The sequence below is a fragment of the Rissa tridactyla genome, chromosome 9 (genome assembly GCF_028500815.1).
Source record: "Rissa tridactyla isolate bRisTri1 chromosome 9, bRisTri1.patW.cur.20221130, whole genome shotgun sequence".
Lineage (NCBI taxonomy): Eukaryota > Metazoa > Chordata > Aves > Charadriiformes > Laridae > Rissa > Rissa tridactyla.
Genome location: NC_071474.1, coordinates 17,368,118 through 17,385,878, shown reverse-complemented (window position 1 = coordinate 17,385,878; position 17,761 = coordinate 17,368,118). Strand labels below are relative to the sequence as shown.

The window sequence follows — 17,761 nt, the reverse complement described above, 5'->3', positions numbered from 1 at the left end:
CTCATCGAGAAAGCAGGTCACATGGTCATAGAAAGAGATCAAGTTGGTCAGGCAGGACCTCCCTTTCCTAAACCCATGCTGGCTGGCCCTGATCCCTTGGCTGCCCTGCCCTTGCCTTGAGAGCTCACTCAGGATGATCCTCTCCATGATCTTTCCCGGTACCGAGGTCAGGCTGACAGGCCTGTAGTTTCCGGGATCCTCCTTCCGACACTTCTTGTAGATGGGTTGGAGAAGGAACAAGTGCTGGGAAAGCTTTCTGTTCCCCTTCACAGAATTAACATGGCGGGTGGGGGGTGATTTTTACTTACATTTACTAGGTTTTGCGAATAGAAGACTGACTTTAGCATACATGTATCTATGCTGTCACTGTTTAAGTTTTCAGACGGCCTGCAGCATTGAGGGAGGTCATTGGAGGTCATAAATTAATAAAACCAATATAAATTAAAATCTTCGACAGGGAGAGAGATGTAGCGAGAAGGACACAGAGCCGCAGGGCCGGAGGAGGGAAGCAGCGATGGGTGACGTTCTGGAAGACTTACTGAGGTTGGCACCGCCCCCCCCGCCATGAGGCCCGCCCTTCCCCTCAGCGGTGCCGCCCCCGCTCCTCCCTGAGGGCCGTCCCTCCCCCCGCCTCCATGAGGGCTGCCTTTCCCCTCAGCGGTGCCGCCCTCCTCCATGAGGGCGGTCCCTCCCTTCAGCGGTGCCGCGCCGCATCCGACGGCCCTGCCCCTCGCCGGCAGCCAAGATGGCGGCGCTGGCGGGGCTGCGCGCCCTGCGGAGGTTCTGCGGCGTCGCGCTGTTCCTGTCCCAGCTCTACGTTCTCTCCGGCCGCGGTGAGCGCGGCCGCCGCCGCTCTGCCCGCCCCCTCACCCCCGAGGCCGAGACGGGGCGGTGGGTGGGAGAAGAAGGGGGGGGGGGGGCAGGCAAGGGAGCTGCCGCTTGGCCGCGGCCCCTCGGGCGGGCCGCGCTCTCTCAGGCCCGGCGGCGCCTCAGCGCCTCGCCCGCAAGCGGGGGCTGTTCTTCCGAGCGTCCTCACCCCGGGCCGGGGGCTGGACGTGGGCCCGGTTCCTGAGCGGCCGAGCCGGCCAGGTGACCGTGACCTCGGTCGGTGGAAGACGCGTTGCCCCTTCCCTGACTGCGCGGGCGGAGGAGAGAACCAGGTGCCGGGGGCATGGCGGCGTGGAGCTGTGCGCGGCAGGGCTGGAGCTCCGTGTTGCGGTGTGCGGTGTCGGGACAAAGGGGCCAGGACGCGCCGCCCGGCCGGCCTGCTGCGCCGGGCACACACCGCGGCGTTGGTGGTGCTCCGGCTCGGGAGCTGTGTGCGATCCAGACGCAGCTGGCGAGGCGCTGGGGCTGCTCGGCACTCTCTGGGTGGGCAGCCGTGACAAACCTGCCCAGGCCGTGGCTGTGCTGCCGTTTGGGCTCAAGCGCAGCCCCACAGAGTCCTCGCGGTCCTGGGAGTCGCCCAGGCAAACACGAAGCCCATGCAGAAACCCAGCCGTGGTTGACAGCCAGTTCCTCTCTTCCAGCTTTCTATCAAAGTAGCAGCTGCGTTGCTTGGTTAAATGGTTTTGTCCTGTAGCAAATACAGTGCAAAATCTGCTTTCCGAGCAGTGTTTCTTAATTCTTATGAACCAAAAAATTAGACTGGATTGAAATAAGCATGATTTCTTGTCTAGAAGGAAAGTTTCGATTCTAATGCTCATTTTAACATTTAACATAAGCCTTCTACTGTTTCTAGAACAAAACAGATTTTTACAATTTTTAAATTCTCATTATCCTTTCCACTTGTAATTTCATATTGGCATGCTTAAATCAAACTGTTTCTGAAGATGAATTTTATTCTAGAAATATCACTTTCTCCATATTTTTTTTTATTGTAGCAGGATCTTTAATGACCACAAAGCATTCACAGCCACAGTCTACATTTGGAAAAAGTCTCACTTCAACAAGTACAAATACTCCTTATTTTAAAATAGCAGGTACAATATTATGTTGCTTCTTTTTGTTTTATTTCTACAGGCCTTTTTCCTCAGTGTTTGAATTTAGTAATAAAGTTCTTGAATTGTGTCATGGAAACCCTGGTCTATGCTTTCACAGTGGTAAAAGACATAGTATAACACATTAGGAATTACTCTTCCATGACCTTAACAATGAGCTGAGATTATATAATTAGAAAATTGGTCCATATAAGATCTTACAGCTAGAAAACGACCAGTTAAACTGCCATTGAGGTGGTTCTGAACGCATACAAACAGCAAATGACTGAGCTGGCTGCAAACCTGATTAGGCCTGAACTAAAAGTAGGTTACATGTGTCAGCCTGCTTCTCTACCTAAACTGATTACTTCTGCTGAGAAACGCTGGCTGAGGTGGCACTAATCCACGCTGAGCTCTGTTCTGGTGCTGTGCTGCATTGTGTGGCCGTGCTGTCCTCTACAGAGCTCCTGCGAGATCCTTGCAGGGTACCCTGCTGTGCTGAGTAGCAGCTCACTTGGCTAACGCAGAGCTTCCCACACCGCCAACTTGTGATGCGGTTCAGTGTATAACAAGGAATGCCCTTTATAGTGTCAGAGTGTGTGTGTGTGTGTATATATATATATGTGTGTGTATATATGTATAAAAGAAAACATATCTCTATATATACTTTAGACTATATAGCTTTTTTTATTCACTTTCTTAATTTTATTCACGTATTTCACCTTTCAGAAAGTACAGAAATTCCATCTTATGTGACTAAATGTCCTAGCAACGGGCTTTGCAGTAGATTGCCACCAGACTGTATGACATGTAACACAAATTATTCCTGTATATATGGGAAACCGGCGACTTTTGATTGCAAAGTCAAGCCATATGTTCATTGTCTTGTAAGTAACCTGTTATTTTTAAACCCAAATTTAAGTCATTTAATTATACTGTGTCATCGTGTCATAAAGCATAAAAGATTTGATTTCCAGGTTCTTACATAGGCAGGTTTGCAGATCTGTGGTACGTTTAATCATCCAACTGTAGGCCGTTGCTGTAGGAGGTAGACCTACCCTTCTCTGTTTTGCCTTTCTTGTGTTGGATCATTTTGTTAAGCAGCCGTGCATACGGAGTTAAATCAATTTGTTGACCAATCAAAACCAAACCATTTTGAGAGTGGGGAGGCTAAATACCCGCCAGAGGTACAAACGGATCTTACAGGTGAGAGTGAATGAGTCCTCCTCTTGGCACTAGCCTTAGATTGGAGGAAGCAGGAATGTTAAACCGTGCTTTAATAATTCTGTCAGTTTTCTAATGTTGATTTTTCTATTGCACTTGACTACATAGAGGTAGCAAAGAGGGTGATTGTTATTTTGCCAAAAATATCTATACATGAAATGTGATTTGATGCTGTACACTGTGAATTTTTTTTATTACTAGTGAAATGATAATGGTGTCTTTTTGTAGGATCAGAATAACCATGAGCAGGAGAACTTTACAATTAACATGACATGCCAGTTTTGCTGGCAGCTTGCAACAACTGATTATGTATGTACCAATTCTACAAACTGCATGACGGTTTCTTGTCCGCGACAACGATACAATGCCACTTGTACAGTACGGGATCATATTCATTGTCTAGGTAAAGTGGGCTGAAGCAGATTCTGTAAAAAAGCTTTTTTTCTAAATAATTTCTTAACATTTTTTGTAATGGGTGAATACAATGATTATTTACGTCCACTGCAGTAACAGCCTGCACCTTGATTAATCTACTGAGATTTTTTACAGCTAGATTTTAATTTTAAAGCATAATAGTGACATCTAACTCCAAACATTTGCTTTTAATACTGTTGTATACCTTCACGTGAGAGCAAATAGTTCTATAGTTCTAATAGTTTTATTTTTGTCAACTTCTATGAATTATACTAATTTGGACACTGCTAATAGAATCAATATCAAATGTCTCAGTGGGATAACTTTAAAAAATTCATGCTGGTTCCACCCAGCTTGTTTAATTTTCCCCCTATTTGTTTAGTGACTTTGCATGTTCTCTGATGCGGGATGAAGATTGATGGAGCAGAGGACTAGAGTATATATGAGCTTTTGTGTTGACAGTGTCCGTTTCAAATAGTGTCAACCCTTTTAGACTCTTACTAGGGAAGTATGGTATCTTTTTGCTTGTCATTTTCTAACTCATTATGTGGTCTTCGTTATGTTAAGGTTTTTTTAATGTTTTCTAATGTTTAGGTAATCGTGTCTTTCCTAAGATGCTCTATTGCAACTGGACTGGAGGTTATAAGTGGTCTACTGCCTTGGCGCTAAGGTATGCAAGAACTGTTAGATAACATCAAGCTAAAATAGATGATATTATTAGAAATACATTACTTGTCTATAAAATCTTCAGTTCCTGTATTTTTCTGCTTAGTATTTGTTAATGGTTTACTGAATAACCAGTATTTCATGTAGTCTAGCTTAGAATTTGAAGGTATAGGATGCTCAAAGACTTCATGTGCAGCGATACTGGCTGTCTTCAGTAAATAGAGCTTGAGAGAAAACATTTATGTTATTTTTGCATTGAATGTTCTTTTTTCAGAGTAAATGCCGATGATTCTTAGGCTTCACAAAGTGATCCATTTTCTGACTAGAAAAGGATCATGGATGTGTTTACTTTTACTCACTTATTATAGTGTCAAATGAGGTACAAATGCTCAAAAAAAATCTGTAGATTTACAATTTTTTCTTCCATTTTTTTAATGTGTTTTAAACATTTAGGGCTGAAAGTTGTCCAAATTACTTCTCAGTGTCTGAAATGAATGCAGCTGTTTCTGAATTTGGTAGATATCACTGAGATGGCTGTAGTTGGTACACATTTATTACAGCTTCCTCCCCAACTATAACAGCCAGAAATGCCTAAAGAAGAAGTTTCTTGCATTTGAAATTATTAGGGAAGATTATTGCTTTTTAATTATTATTTTTTTAATATTAGTGCTACCAGCGTAGCAATAGTGAAAGAAACTATTTAGGTTATTTTTGGAATTTTAAGTCATTAGAGCACCATAATAGTGATTTGAAAGTAATCGAAGTTCTTTTGGTGGCAACACCTTTTTCATTAAACTTTAATATTTCAAAAGTGGTTAATATGATAAATTGGGTAGCGAGACTCTCTATTCCTGGAGCCAAAGATAGAATACGACCTTGATGAAGAAAGTGATCTAACACACTTTCCGTTATGGCAAGAGTTGTTCTCTCTGCCACCAGCTGGAGGGTTTGCTGTTGCCTGACTGCTGCATGGGGCTGAATTGAGCGTTTGCGTCTGTTTCTGTAGCCTGTTTGTTGTGGGTTTTTTTTAGCTTCTGCTAGCTTAGAAAAGTCGAGATACATTTATAAATTTGAGAGGTTTTGTTTTTATTGCTTGTTGTGAATTAAAAGCTGTCATGTCTCTGGATAGTATTAATTAGCTAAGAAATAGTGCTATTTCATCAAAAGCTTCCTCATTTAATGACCTAGTCAGCACTTTATGTACAAAAAAAGATATCGTTTCTCGAATGATGTAGAGGAAAACTATGACTACCTTGTAGGTATGTCAGAAAGAACTGTGTATGGATACCCAAACTGAGTTAATCTAAAAATAATAACAGTGAATCGTGTTTTTATTCTTACAGCATCACCCTTGGTGGATTTGGGGCTGATCGTTTCTATTTGGGCCAGTGGCGGGAAGGTCTGGGAAAACTCTTCAGCTTTGGTGGACTTGGAATATGGACGCTAATTGACGTGCTGCTAATAGGTGTGGGCTATGTGGGGCCTGCAGATGGGTCTCTCTATATTTAAACGTGGGTGCAGCATCTTTCAAGAGAGGAGTAATTGCTTGGAAAGGGCTCTAAATAAAAGAACGTAGAGATCCGGGCCGTGGAGGTAGAATGAAGAGCAACTGTTCTTTCTATGTGCATACGTGTTAATGTACAGTATCTGTACTTAGCTTGCCTTTAACTAAGGTAAAATAAAGGAGTGGATCGCTGAGTGCGTTGAAATTCATTTCCTTTCTCTGATGGACATGCTATTTTTCTGTGAAAACAGTTGAACTGCTAACCAAAATTCTGCACTGTGCTTGAACTCGGATGATCTGTCAAGCGCTGAAAGAGATGCAAACTAACTTGAGTTGTTTATTTCCTATTTGCATGCTTGAATTTAACTTTAAAGCTAACTTCCCTAAATATGTCAGTAATATATTCATTTTTTTTGTATTTGTGGGAGGAGAATTTGTTTGCCTGAATTACACTTAGCTGTGTTTTATGATGTTAATTACATTCATCTCTGGTTTGGGATATAGCAAGAGCTGACATTTGCTTAGTGACTCGGGGACTTAAAATTGTGGGGGTTTTAGGATTAGACTGCAGTAGCACTAAATATGAAATAACTGAAATAGATTTTAGGATTGTTCCGGGATGCCTTTATTTTGGTTGGCTTTGAAATTTGTATTCTTGTGCTAGCGGGTTTGCCAAGTTAATTTTAAAAAAGGGTTGGCGGTGCAACGTGTGCGTTTGCCCACCGGCGACGCGGGGGTGCCGAACACCTCGGTGGCTGCCTGCCCCCGCCCGGGCCCCCCCCCGGCACCGGGCCGGCGGCGCGGTGGATCTGAAATTGGCGTCACTTGAATAAACTGGGAGCTTTCGGGGGATGAACCGTGACGGGTGGTTTTTACGGCCTCGCCTCCTGCTCCCGCGCGGGGGCGGCCGGGGGCGTGGCTGTGCGGAGGGGGCGTGGCCCGGCCCCGCCCCCCGGCGGCTCGGCAGCGTCATGGCGGCGGGACGGGAGCGGGACGGGCAGCGGGAGCTGCGCTTCTACCGGCGGCTGCCTAAAGCGGTGAGCGCGGCGGGGGCGGCCGGAGCACGGGGGCCGCGGTGGAGCCGGCACGGGCGCCGAGGGAGGGAGGGAGGAGAGGCGCGGCGGCGGCGGCGGCTGCTGCTGCTGCTGCTTTCTCCGTTTTTAACAACAGAGTGCTTTTTCTGAGCTCCTTTACCCCGCAGCAGCTGTTTGCCGTTCTCAGTGTCTAACCTTCTCCCAGTTAAATCAGTTAAGCGTGATCTGTATTTTCTGGTTTTGCCCTGTTTTGCAGCCAGGCTAAGGCTGACAGGCCCCCCTCTGATAACGCTATTTGTTCCATATCCCGGAGGGTGTGCCTCGCTGGCGGTATATCTCTGCTCTCCTTCGGGACGGGTCTCTGCCACTTTATCGGTGTCACCTTTCGGCACCTTGGATTCAGCAAAGGGCACGCACTCTTGGAGAACTTAGACAGCAAGGGCTCCTCAAACCCCCATCAGATCCCACCATCCCTCTGTTCCCAGGCTCCTCTTCAGTAAGGTGTTTTTCAGGGTTTATGTTTCATGTCTAACTGAATTCTGTGAGGTATTTCACTTTTCAGCCTGGGAAAAATTTAATGTAGTAGCAGTAGCGTGTACCTGGAGTGACTTCCAGAAGCGGTAAGCAGCCACAGCTCCTGGTGTTCAGCTGGAGTTGTGCACCTTCACAGTTTACAGTAATCTGACCCATTTTCCTCTGCTTGTGAACTTAATACTTTAAAATAGGAATCTGAAATATAATACTTCATAAAATTAAATGTTGAAGGAGGTACAATTTCAACGTATCTTCCAATGAAAGGTTTGAAGATATACTTCTCCCGTTTTTCTTTTCCCAGCGAGAAGGGATGTGTTCGAGGGGGTGGGTAACAAACCAGATGCTCTGCAGGTACATTTTGCAGGAGCGGGGAGGGCACCAGGGACCTTTTCCGTGTGTCAGGAGCCAAGAGAGCATAAGAAGGAGCAAAGGTGAAGTGAGCAATGGAGCTGAGGATCGTAGATGTGGACCCCAAAGGCAGGTTGTCTGGAGAAAGGCAGGCAGAAAGCAGCCTCGGACAAAGGAGGACTGCTGCTCCAGCTGCTGTCAATGGGCAGAGGTAGCGTCTTGCTGGATTTCTGGTGTGAGTTAAAACTTCGAAGTATGAAAAAAAAGAAAGGTGAGTGGATACACAGATGTTAACTATTTTTGAACAACATACATGTATCTTTAACTAGCAGTGGATAGGGAAAGAGTTCTTGAACCCTTGTTATACTTTTTGTTAATTCTGAGGCAGCTGTTGGCTCCCTCATCACCTTCAGCTGCTCGGCTCCCAGAAGGAGCAGGAGAGCTGCCTTTCCTGATCCAGCCGCACTCCCACCGGGATCAGTGCCGGCAGCAGCCACTGCCAGAGAAGGAACAAACAGAAGGGTCTGGGTTGAACCAGTCCATGCAAAAGCACGAGGAAACAATTATTAGCCAAACACCGAGATAGCTCTTATTTTTGTTTTCAAACTCAGAGTGAACAATTAAAGTAGCATACAAGACCAGTAACACAAACAAGATGTAGAAGCCATCCTTTTCACTGGACATAAATCCATAGGAATCTTTTTTCTTTAGGAACTTCATGCTCATTTGAATGGCTGTATCAGTTCTGCCACTATGAAGAAACTTATGGCCCAGAAGCCATCCCTTCACATCCAGAATGGAATGACGGTGATTGACAAAGGAAAGAAAAGGACCTTAGATGAGTGAGTGTACACCTGTGTGTGAGTGGTGAATATTTACCGAGCATCACTTAATTGAGTTCAAAACAGAGAAGTATGTGGCACTATACACTGACTGCAGAAAATGCATCTTCAAGTTTTAGTAACAGTACAATCTGTTAGATTTTTTTTTTTTTTGCTACTTGTTTCAATATAATAACTGCTTAGATGTTTGCAAACTAAATGGAAATCTCATGTTGATTAATTCCCTTTTTAAAGGATTGGAAATTTTCACTTGTAGTGTATGCTCTTCAGAGGAAATTGACTCTTACAGTTTCCTTTTTTGGGAAGTTCATGTTTTCCTTTGTGCTTAAAAAAGCCTGGTGGTAATAATAATAATTTCTGTTGCAAATGTGTTGTTAGCATCTAAAAGCAGAAATGGCCATTCAGATGGTCTGTGTATTTTAAGCCACAAGCTGGTTAATTGAGTATAGTGAGAACATGTTTCCAAAGTGTGGATTTTTCTTTTTTTGAATACTGTTTTTACTGTTCAATGTTTGTCCAATTAATTTTTTAAACTTTTTATTTTAGATGTTTTCAGATGTTTCAGATCATCTATCAGATTACCACTAGGCCTGAAGATATTTTACTGGTGAGTTGATTAGAAGTTGGCTTAAAACAAGCAAGCAATACAACAGTCAGTTAGTTGGATTAACAGCTTTGGGTTCAAAGTAACAATATCAGCAATGGTCCTTTCAATTGGAGATCATAATTATTATTGTAAAACATTAATTTAGAAACACAGGATTTTATATAACTTTTTACATTTAATTTTTGTGAAAGCAATGACCTTCCAACATGGTGGTTATTACGACCACTCAGCTGCTTGGGCTGATAATGTCTTAAAAATGTGATGTCTGTTTGTTGTTGCCAAAGCTTTGATTTGCCTTGGTCTCCTGTTTCTTCTTCGGTTCAGTACATACCAAAACTACAGAACTAGAACTGCCCTTTGTTTGCCTCAGAGTGGAGAACTGTTTGTTGGGGAGAACTGTTTGTTGGGGAGAACTGTTTGTTGGGGAGAACTGTTTGTTGGGGAGAACTGTTTGTTGGGGAGAACTGTTTGTTGGGGAGAACTGTTTGTTGGGGAGAACTGTTTGTTGGGGAGAACTGTTGTGTGATCAAAACAGGGAGCGGAAGGTGGCATAGTGTCCTCCTCTTTCCCCCTGAGAAGGGGTTTTTAGGCAGCCCGTTAAACTTCCAGAAAGGTGCGGTGGCTGTGAACGGGGTGATGACTGCCCCAGCTGAGGGTTATTCCTGTTCAGACAAGGAAATTCTCGTTTGTCCGAACGCTCTTTAGTCTCGCTGAGGGAAGCAGAGGTGCCCTCTGTGGGGTGGTGTTCCCAGAGATGGAGAACGCTAAAAACACATAGGGACTGAGTCACTGAAAAAGTGTTTCAGGCCAAAAGATCTGGGTCTTTTAAGTACTTTCATGATATTGAATACAGTGTTTCTTAATCAGATAACTAAAGATGTTATTAAAGAATTTGCTGATGATGGTGTCAAGTACCTGGAATTGAGGAGCACTCCTAGAGATGAAAAGTCCACAGGTATGGTCTGTTCTGGTTTTTAATTTTTAAGTCTGACGTGCTATAAAACTTAGTTAAGGCTATGTTAATAACAAGTAAAGTCAAATTTAGTTGGTTCAATAAAAATATACTTTAAATATAAAAGCAAAGATTTAACCATGTAAAAACACGTCACTTTACTATTAGATCATTGAGGACAAAAATGTGTTGGTTATAACTCTACTGCCCAAGAATGTGGGTTTTTTGCTTTAGTATGATATCTGAGTCTGCTAATACTTTGAATAGCTGATATATTTTCTTTTTATTACTTCATTTTTTAATTTCCTTGTAGATGTGGTTTAATAGAAACACATAAGAGTAAGTCCTATTGTTATTCTGTGGTTCACACTAAGTTACTTTCTTTCAGATGCTTAGAAGGAGGCTTAATTCAAATGTATGCTTCAAAGTAAAGCTGTATTTATAAACAGAATTAGAACTATATAGATTAGAAGGCTATGGACTAAAATCAAAGGTGCAAAATGAAACTTCTGAGGCTAGAGAGCTGGGTCTGCAGTGTAATAAAATTAATTCAAGTATGTTTATTCCAAATGTGTGTTTGTAGGTATGACCAAAAGGATGTATGTTGAAACTGTACTTGAGGGTATAAAGCAGTGTAAAGAAGAAGGCTTGGATATAGATGTCAGGTAACTACAGCACATGGACTACTTCTGTTTCAAGGTTTTGTGCAGTCTGATGCTCGGTCATGGTTTGCAGAGAGGTTTACAAACCCATCAGCGTAGGAAAAAAAATTGTGCTTAAACTAGATTACATGGAATGAAAATAAGTAATTTGTATGGAAACCTGAATCTTCCCTCTTACTGCCAGAGAATGAAACTGTGAGGCTTTTCAGCTCTGAGACTGTCCATTCTCTGCAACATTTTCAGGAAAAGCAGTGTTTTTGATGAGATTGCATTAAAGACGCCTTTTTCGCAGTCTAGGTTCATTGCAAAGCTTTTGCTTGATTAGCTGTACAAGCAGCCTGCTGCAAAGGAGTGGTCTGAACCAGCAGACAAGTTTGAGGGGGGTGTCTGTGGTTGCTTGGAGGGTCTGCTTGCCTGACTTTTACACTCTGGGTAGCAAACCTCATTAGATGTATTTGTGGAAGCTGAAGAATTCTCATTCTTCATGTGCACGCCTCTGAGAGGTTGCTCACCTGATAGCGCAGGCAGCAAGTGAGCAGGGGGTTGTTCGCTGCCCTCCCTCTCACCATGGCTGTGGCATTTCAGGCTAACGTATTGACCTTATTTGTGTCCCTCTGCACTTTGGCACCTTCGTTCCTTGAACGGTTTCCCGTACAAATGCTCTTTGTGGACAGCCGTGAAGGATGTGAAGTGCCATTTTTGTTGCTGCTAGATTTGTTAGTCTCCTGGTATTACAGCCTGTATTTAACTTAATATGTACGTTTCTGTCCCAGACTGTTAATAGCCATAAATAGAAGAGGTGGCCCGGCAGTTGCGAAAGAGACCGTTAAACTTGCTGAAGAGTTCCTTCTTTCCACTGATGGGGTCGTAGTAGGACTTGACCTCAGTGGTGATCCCACCGTAAGTTTTTTGTTTTATTTTGGTCTGTTCTTGAAGATAAATATATAATGTTGTGTAACAGCAAGCAGTTCTATTCACATTTTGTTCTTAGATGCTTTTGTCCTGTTTGTTGCTAGTTTGAACGGATTGCTCGCCGTCTGGATACCAGCTTAATCCCTCTTGCTGTAAGGAGCAGATACTCTAACAAAGAATCAATAGATTAATGTATGACACCGAAGAAAGAGACACTGAGAAGTAGTGTTTTTCTGGGAAGTGTCTGTTACTAAATAGTCCCAGTCAGGTTGACTGGGTTGAGGCAAGTTAAATAGTATTACAGGTTGACACTAGCTTAAGTTTTGTCTAGATGCACCAAGCGCTTCCTGCGTATTAAGAAAGCAAAAATGTGTGAGGATAGCTGTCAAGTTGCGATGAAATGGCTCTGCGTGTTTGATAGCTGTAGGAAGGATATCAAAATCAAGGTAATTGGCTTGTCAGTGTCGGGCATCGTCTGAATTGCTGATATTTGCCCAGTTTGTCTAAACTGTGCCCACAGAACAGAACATTGGGTGTCTTGCTGCATTCAAAACTGAAGTAACGGGAAAAGGAAAATAATTCAGTGTCACTGTATTTGAATTCAGTGTTTTGATATTGCTAGACTTCCTAATTATTGTGCTAGGAAAAATTCTGTAGAACAAGCTGAAGTAGGGTTTGATACATTAAAGCTGTAAACTAATTGAAGTAGGTGCTTAATATATTAGAACTGTAAATTAGAGTAGGAGCTTAATTTAGGAGACTGGGTGCTTTAAGGCTGTACAAAGAGCAGATGCAACAGTTGTAGTACTAAATGTCAGAACACATCTCCTAATTTTTAAGAAAGAATGCTTTAGGACAATATAACCTTGCAGTAGAAGCTTATCTCTCAAAACAAGGGGCCCAGGGTTACTGAGGAATGCAGAGACCAGTCAAAGCTAAAACTTTTGATGCGCCAGCAAGAATAAAGGAGTAGAGGCCTGCAGTTGACCCAGAAGTCACAAAGATGAAGAGGAGTGGAGAAAGTAAATGATCACCAGATGTCTCTGAAGACCACCGAGAGACTCTAGTGCGCATGTGGGAATGGGCAGTAACCTGTAATAATGAGTTAATGAATAAGTAATCATTTATTGGAAAACTAGTGAATATGCATACATAGTATGTATTTAAACTGTACATCTAAATCAGTTGGCACGCACTTTAGGTGGAGCAATCCCCTGTGCGCCCGGCGCTGCAATAAAGAATACCTGCTTAATAGTCACCAGGGCTATTGAGTCTTAACTTCGGCATGTCACTGCATCAAAGCTGTAGAATGGTGATGTCTTTCTGTCTTCAAGGCAGGACATGGTCAAGATTTTTTGGAACCACTCTCAGAAGCAAAAAAAGCAGGTCTAAAGCTGGCACTGCATCTTTCAGAGGTAAAAGTTTTCTTTATTTTGGTCCTTCGCTGTAATTACTGTTCTATGAAAACCTTGATGAAATTAAAATTAACTTCTGTGCATTTTGAACTTCTTGGGCCAAAATAGTAATGACTTGGGGCATTTTGACAAGAGCGAAGAAAACAAGGAGAAATCTTCAGCAATCTTTCCTGAATCAAAGCTGTCAAATTATTTTTTACCATACTATATCTATTGGGAGGTTGGCTGTGAATTTGAAAATTATTAATATTCCAAGAGATCCACTGTTTTCTTCCTGTTATTTCCTTAGAAGTCACATGTTGTAAAATTCGCACCATTTTCATGAGTAGCTCTATTGGCTATGCTTCCATCAATAGGAGGAGTTGGGCTTCTCTGTACAGAATGCTGAAGTGGTGGCTGAAGTTTACTCTGATGGGTCTGATAAATACTGAAAATATTTTTATTTCATCAGGAAATTAGGCACGATACATGATGTCACAGGTCTATTCATACTTGTTTCTATTTCATTAAGGAGGTTTTTGCAGGATATTCCTGCACGTTCCTGTGAGAATTTATTTCTTAATGCCTCCGTGGTCTCTTGGTTTTGTTTCATTTTTTGTTTGTTGTGTTGGTTTTGGCCTCTTTCAGTTCTTCATGCACCATTGTGTTAATCCCTGTGTAAAACGGGTGTTAAAGATCTTCTTGACAGGGTAGTTTTGACACTGAAGCGCGGAGAGCTGATTTGAGGCCTCCGACTGAAAGTGCTTCAGATCTGCAGATAGTGATCATCTGTTTAGACCTTACCAGTTCAGGGTTCTGGCTTCTTTGGTTTGTAATTCCCGGTTGGGAGTCACTTTTGTGTACTACTTCTTTCTTTTCAGGGTAGTAATGCGGGTCTTTGGTCTCACTAACACTTCCTTTTGGATAAGATACGCTGTGAAAATAGAGCTTGAAGTCCATTGTAATTATTTAATGTGCTGCTTTATGCTGCCTTGACAGAATGTAAAATGTATCCTCTCTAGATTCCAAATCAAGAAGAGGAAACCAAAGTTCTCCTGGGCCTGCCTCCTGACAGAATTGGGCATGGAACATTTCTCAACTCTGCCACAGCAGGTTCAGAAGAGTTAGTGCTACTTGTTCGACAAAACCAGATACCTATTGGTAAGGAAAAAAGTTAGTGAAATTACTCAGTGATGTCTAGATTCCAGAATATGGTCTGTGCTGCTGATGTGGTAACTCTCGTTTGTCCTTGACCAGAGGTGACTTAGAAACACATGGCAGCGTGTGTGAGAGAATTGCCTGTGAAGGTGATGCTTTTGTGGTTTTGACATATTTGTGTCAGCAGACAATTGATGTCTCTGATGAAAACCAAAGGAAATCATAACTTTTAGTTACTGTGCAAGGCTGTGTGGTGTTCCTGTATCTGGTCTGCAAGCTCCCTAAATTTTGTACCCAGCCAGTAGTTAAGAAGAAATTGATCCCCGTATCTTGCCTCAGAAGATATTACCAAATATTTGAAGCACAGAAAATCAAAGAAACAACAATAGCTGATTTTAATTTTCATTCAGGAACAGAAGTAAGTAAATTAATGTGTCAAAACCATGTCTTTTGTATGATATATATCCTTGTTTCTTGTTTCTTCCTTTTTTCCCTTAGAATTTTGCATGACATCAAACATCAAAACTCAGACAGTGCCTTCCTGTGACAAACACCATTTTGGATACTGGTACAACATGGGCCACCCTGCAGTGCTCTGTGTAAGTTTTTTGATTTTAACCATGTGTTTAGGCAACAAGCCAAACCAGTGTGAAATTGGAGAAGTGTATCTCCTGTTGTGGATCAGAGATGACTTACTGACCGTTTCTGACCTTGCAGCAAATCGTCTGCTTATAGGAAGTGGTAGCGTTCTGTTTGAGACATGCTTGTAATAGAAATGGGAATTTTTAGTATTTCTGTTGGTTTTATCATAAAGCAAGACCTTCTTTTTCTGTATAGATGAGAGGATCAGCTGTGCATGCAATGGACTGCTTAACTCTTTGTGTACTGACAGATTTCTCTTCAACACGTTGGGTCAGTGCTTGCATTTAAGCTTGTGCTTCCCTGGGTGTTCGTTGTATTGGACCAGAGTCCTTGACTTCTCTTGACAGCTAATTAAGGTCCTTAAATGTTGAGGTGCCAAGTACTTTAACTGGCATTGGCAGGATTTTATTATCATCATGTTGGTTTAACCCAAGTATGTGTATATGTACTAGTGTTGTGCTTATTATTCAAATAAGCCTCAGTCTTTTATCATATAAAGTATTGAGTATTGAGTTTGAACTCCATTGTATTAGGTGAAAAATAATGCATGATTAGAGATTATTTCTGAGATTTTCAGTTGTGAATAGTCTGGGTGACCAATGAAGTCATGTAAGAAAGCAGTTTACTCATAAAGGCCTGTAAAAATAAGAGTGATAGAATGAGGAGCCACTACAGTGTCTGAAGCTGAAGAGGATCATAGAACCATAGAATGATTCAGGTTAGAAGGGACCTTAAAGGTCATCTAGTTCCAGCCTCTGAGGGGACAGGAGGACTCTGAGTTGCAGGTGGGTAATCTCATTTACCCTTAAGTAATCCTAAACCTGCTCCTTTTAGATGAGTAATCTTTAGGTGGCTTTCCATCATATGGTTTTGATGCCAGCCCAGTACTTCAGTCAGTATCGAGGAGTTCTCGTCGACACGAGGTGTGAGGGTGAGAGTCTCTTCCCTGCAGAGGCAGGAATAGAGTGCGCTCTCGTTCCCACATCTGAGGGGAGGGGAGAAGAGGAACGGGGACACCTGCACAGCCTGACACAGCTTGCACATGCGCATCATTTCATAGCCATCTTCCTGGCAATTTTAATAGGAATTCCTATTTTCTTGATAAATTGTGCCATCACTTTATGAAGTTTTCTTCTATGTTTGAATAACTTACTAATTTTGAGTGAAAATAGGGCAAACGAAGTATGAAATAATTGCCAACAGGTGAAAGAACCGTGGAATAAAATGGGAAATGGCAAGATAAAACTGGTTTGTAATGTGTAGAAAACCCCCTTTTTGGTGTAGAAGAACTAACTGAAACTTGTTTTTTCTTTTCTTTCAATTTAACTCCAGACTGATGATAAAGGCGTCTTTGCGACAGATCTATCGCAAGAATATGAGCTGGCTGCAAAAACATTTAATCTGACTCGAGCACAGATGTGGGATCTTTCCTATGAATCAATCAACTATATCTTTGCTTCCAGTGCCATAAAATCAGAGCTAAGGGAACGGTGGCGCCAACTGAAGCCAGCCCTGTTTGATTAATCAAACTCTCGTTCTGAACAGCTTGGGTGTGTTAGCTTAGTTCGTAACCCTTTTTGACCAAAGTCCCCGGCCTTTTTCAGACTTCAGGTTTGTAAATGCAGCCCGTGAACGGTGCCTGTGCGAAATGAAGGTGACAGGAACATGCCTCCCTTGTTAGTGGGGACAGATGTAAATCTTCTTTCCTAGTTGGGAAGGGCTCACGGCCAATGACTGACATTCCAAATGTGTCCTCACCTCGTTTCTCTCCCGTTGATATGACAATTTTTTAAAAATAGTTGAAATATGTCATCGTACTACAAGGGTTTGAGAGTCAGAACACAATAAAGGCACAGCCGCTGGGGGCTGATGTCTGTTGGCAGCATTTTGCCAAGCGCTGTGTGTGTATGGTGTGTACGTTTGCATTTTTGAATTGGTTTTAAACAGAAGCTTTGAGCAATTGATTGAATGTGAAGACAGAAACAAACTCAGGGAGGGTGAAATATTTGTCTCAGGCATTAAATATTGCCTCTGTTTTAATTGGCATACACAATGACTGAAGCATGCTGTGGCTTGTGTAGCGTATGTGGTGGTGCCTGTTGACGTACTTGGCACCGGTTGCATTTAGATAAAGTTCAGAATCTTAAGCACCTTCACAAACTGTGAGCTTCTGCAGGGGAATGGTCTAATTCTCCAAATGCATTGTAGAATTGCTGTTTGTTTCTTGTTTAAAAAAAAAAAAAAAGGCAATAAAAATAGCTTGAACCTCCATGTTTTCGAAACCACTGCTTGAAGTGTGCATGTGAGCTGTGGAGGAGCAGCGTGTCCCGCCCGGGGCAGGACTCGGCGAGTGCGGAGGCGTCGGGGGCTCCTGCTCCCACAGCCGAGGGGGCTCCTCAGTGCTGGCCGTGACGGGGTTTGCTCTGCCCCAGCACCTACGTTCTGAGGGCGAGACATCAGAATCCATGTGAACACACACGTCCAGCAGGAGCTGGTGCTAGGCACTGCCACCGAGTGTGGGGAGTAGCCAGAGAGAATGTACCTCATACCTGGAATGTTTTTACATCAGTTAATTAAACCGGCAAAATTCTGGGCTCTACAGGGAATACTGAATATAAATACAGCGATACAGAAGCTGTTCATGACTTCTGCTTTGGTCTTTTTTAATAAAATCAGCAAAAAGTAGTTGTTCCGGCTCCAAAGTGGCAACGAGAAACATAAAGAAAAAAAAGTACAAAAAAACCCCCACAAAGGTAGCAGAGAAGTTGCTGTGTCTGTGTGGGTGCCTGTAGTTACTACGGAACATTTTCCAAGCAGAGAACATTCCTTTTGGAGATGGGGAAAATTATGTGAAGCAGAACTGTCATTTTATATATTCTTATCTAATCA

The 17,761-nt window shown here is 42.7% G+C and overlaps 2 protein-coding genes across 5 annotated transcripts; both read left to right on the top strand.

The window, feature by feature from the left end:
- Window positions 1-676: 676 nt before the first annotated feature.
- On the top strand, window positions 677-5,992 carry TM2D3 (TM2 domain containing 3). Of its 3 annotated transcripts, none has more exons than XM_054214159.1 (6): window positions 677-833; window positions 1,884-1,982; window positions 2,709-2,866; window positions 3,432-3,606; window positions 4,212-4,287; window positions 5,627-5,992. In XM_054214159.1, exons 1-6 carry the CDS (start codon window positions 746-748, stop codon window positions 5,790-5,792), a joined length of 762 nt encoding a protein of 253 aa, XP_054070134.1. In that variant the 5' UTR covers window positions 677-745; the 3' UTR covers window positions 5,793-5,992. The 3 variants fall into 3 exon arrangements, with proteins under 3 accessions (XP_054070134.1, XP_054070135.1, XP_054070136.1); XM_054214160.1 differs by having other exon boundaries at window positions 695-833; window positions 1,887-1,982; XM_054214161.1 differs by lacking the exon at window positions 677-833 and adding an exon at window positions 908-1,160.
- Window positions 5,993-6,705: 713 nt separating this feature from the next.
- On the top strand, window positions 6,706-17,141 carry ADAL (adenosine deaminase like). Of its 2 annotated transcripts, XM_054214156.1 has the most exons (10): window positions 6,707-6,824; window positions 8,415-8,545; window positions 9,092-9,152; window positions 10,020-10,107; window positions 10,688-10,769; window positions 11,540-11,666; window positions 13,013-13,093; window positions 14,095-14,233; window positions 14,729-14,829; window positions 16,205-17,141. In XM_054214156.1, exons 1-10 carry the CDS (start codon window positions 6,759-6,761, stop codon window positions 16,394-16,396), a joined length of 1,068 nt encoding a protein of 355 aa, XP_054070131.1. In that variant the 5' UTR covers window positions 6,707-6,758; the 3' UTR covers window positions 16,397-17,141. The 2 variants fall into 2 exon arrangements, with proteins under 2 accessions (XP_054070132.1, XP_054070131.1); XM_054214157.1 differs by lacking the exon at window positions 13,013-13,093 and having other exon boundaries at window positions 6,706-6,824.
- Window positions 17,142-17,761: the final 620 nt, after the last annotated feature.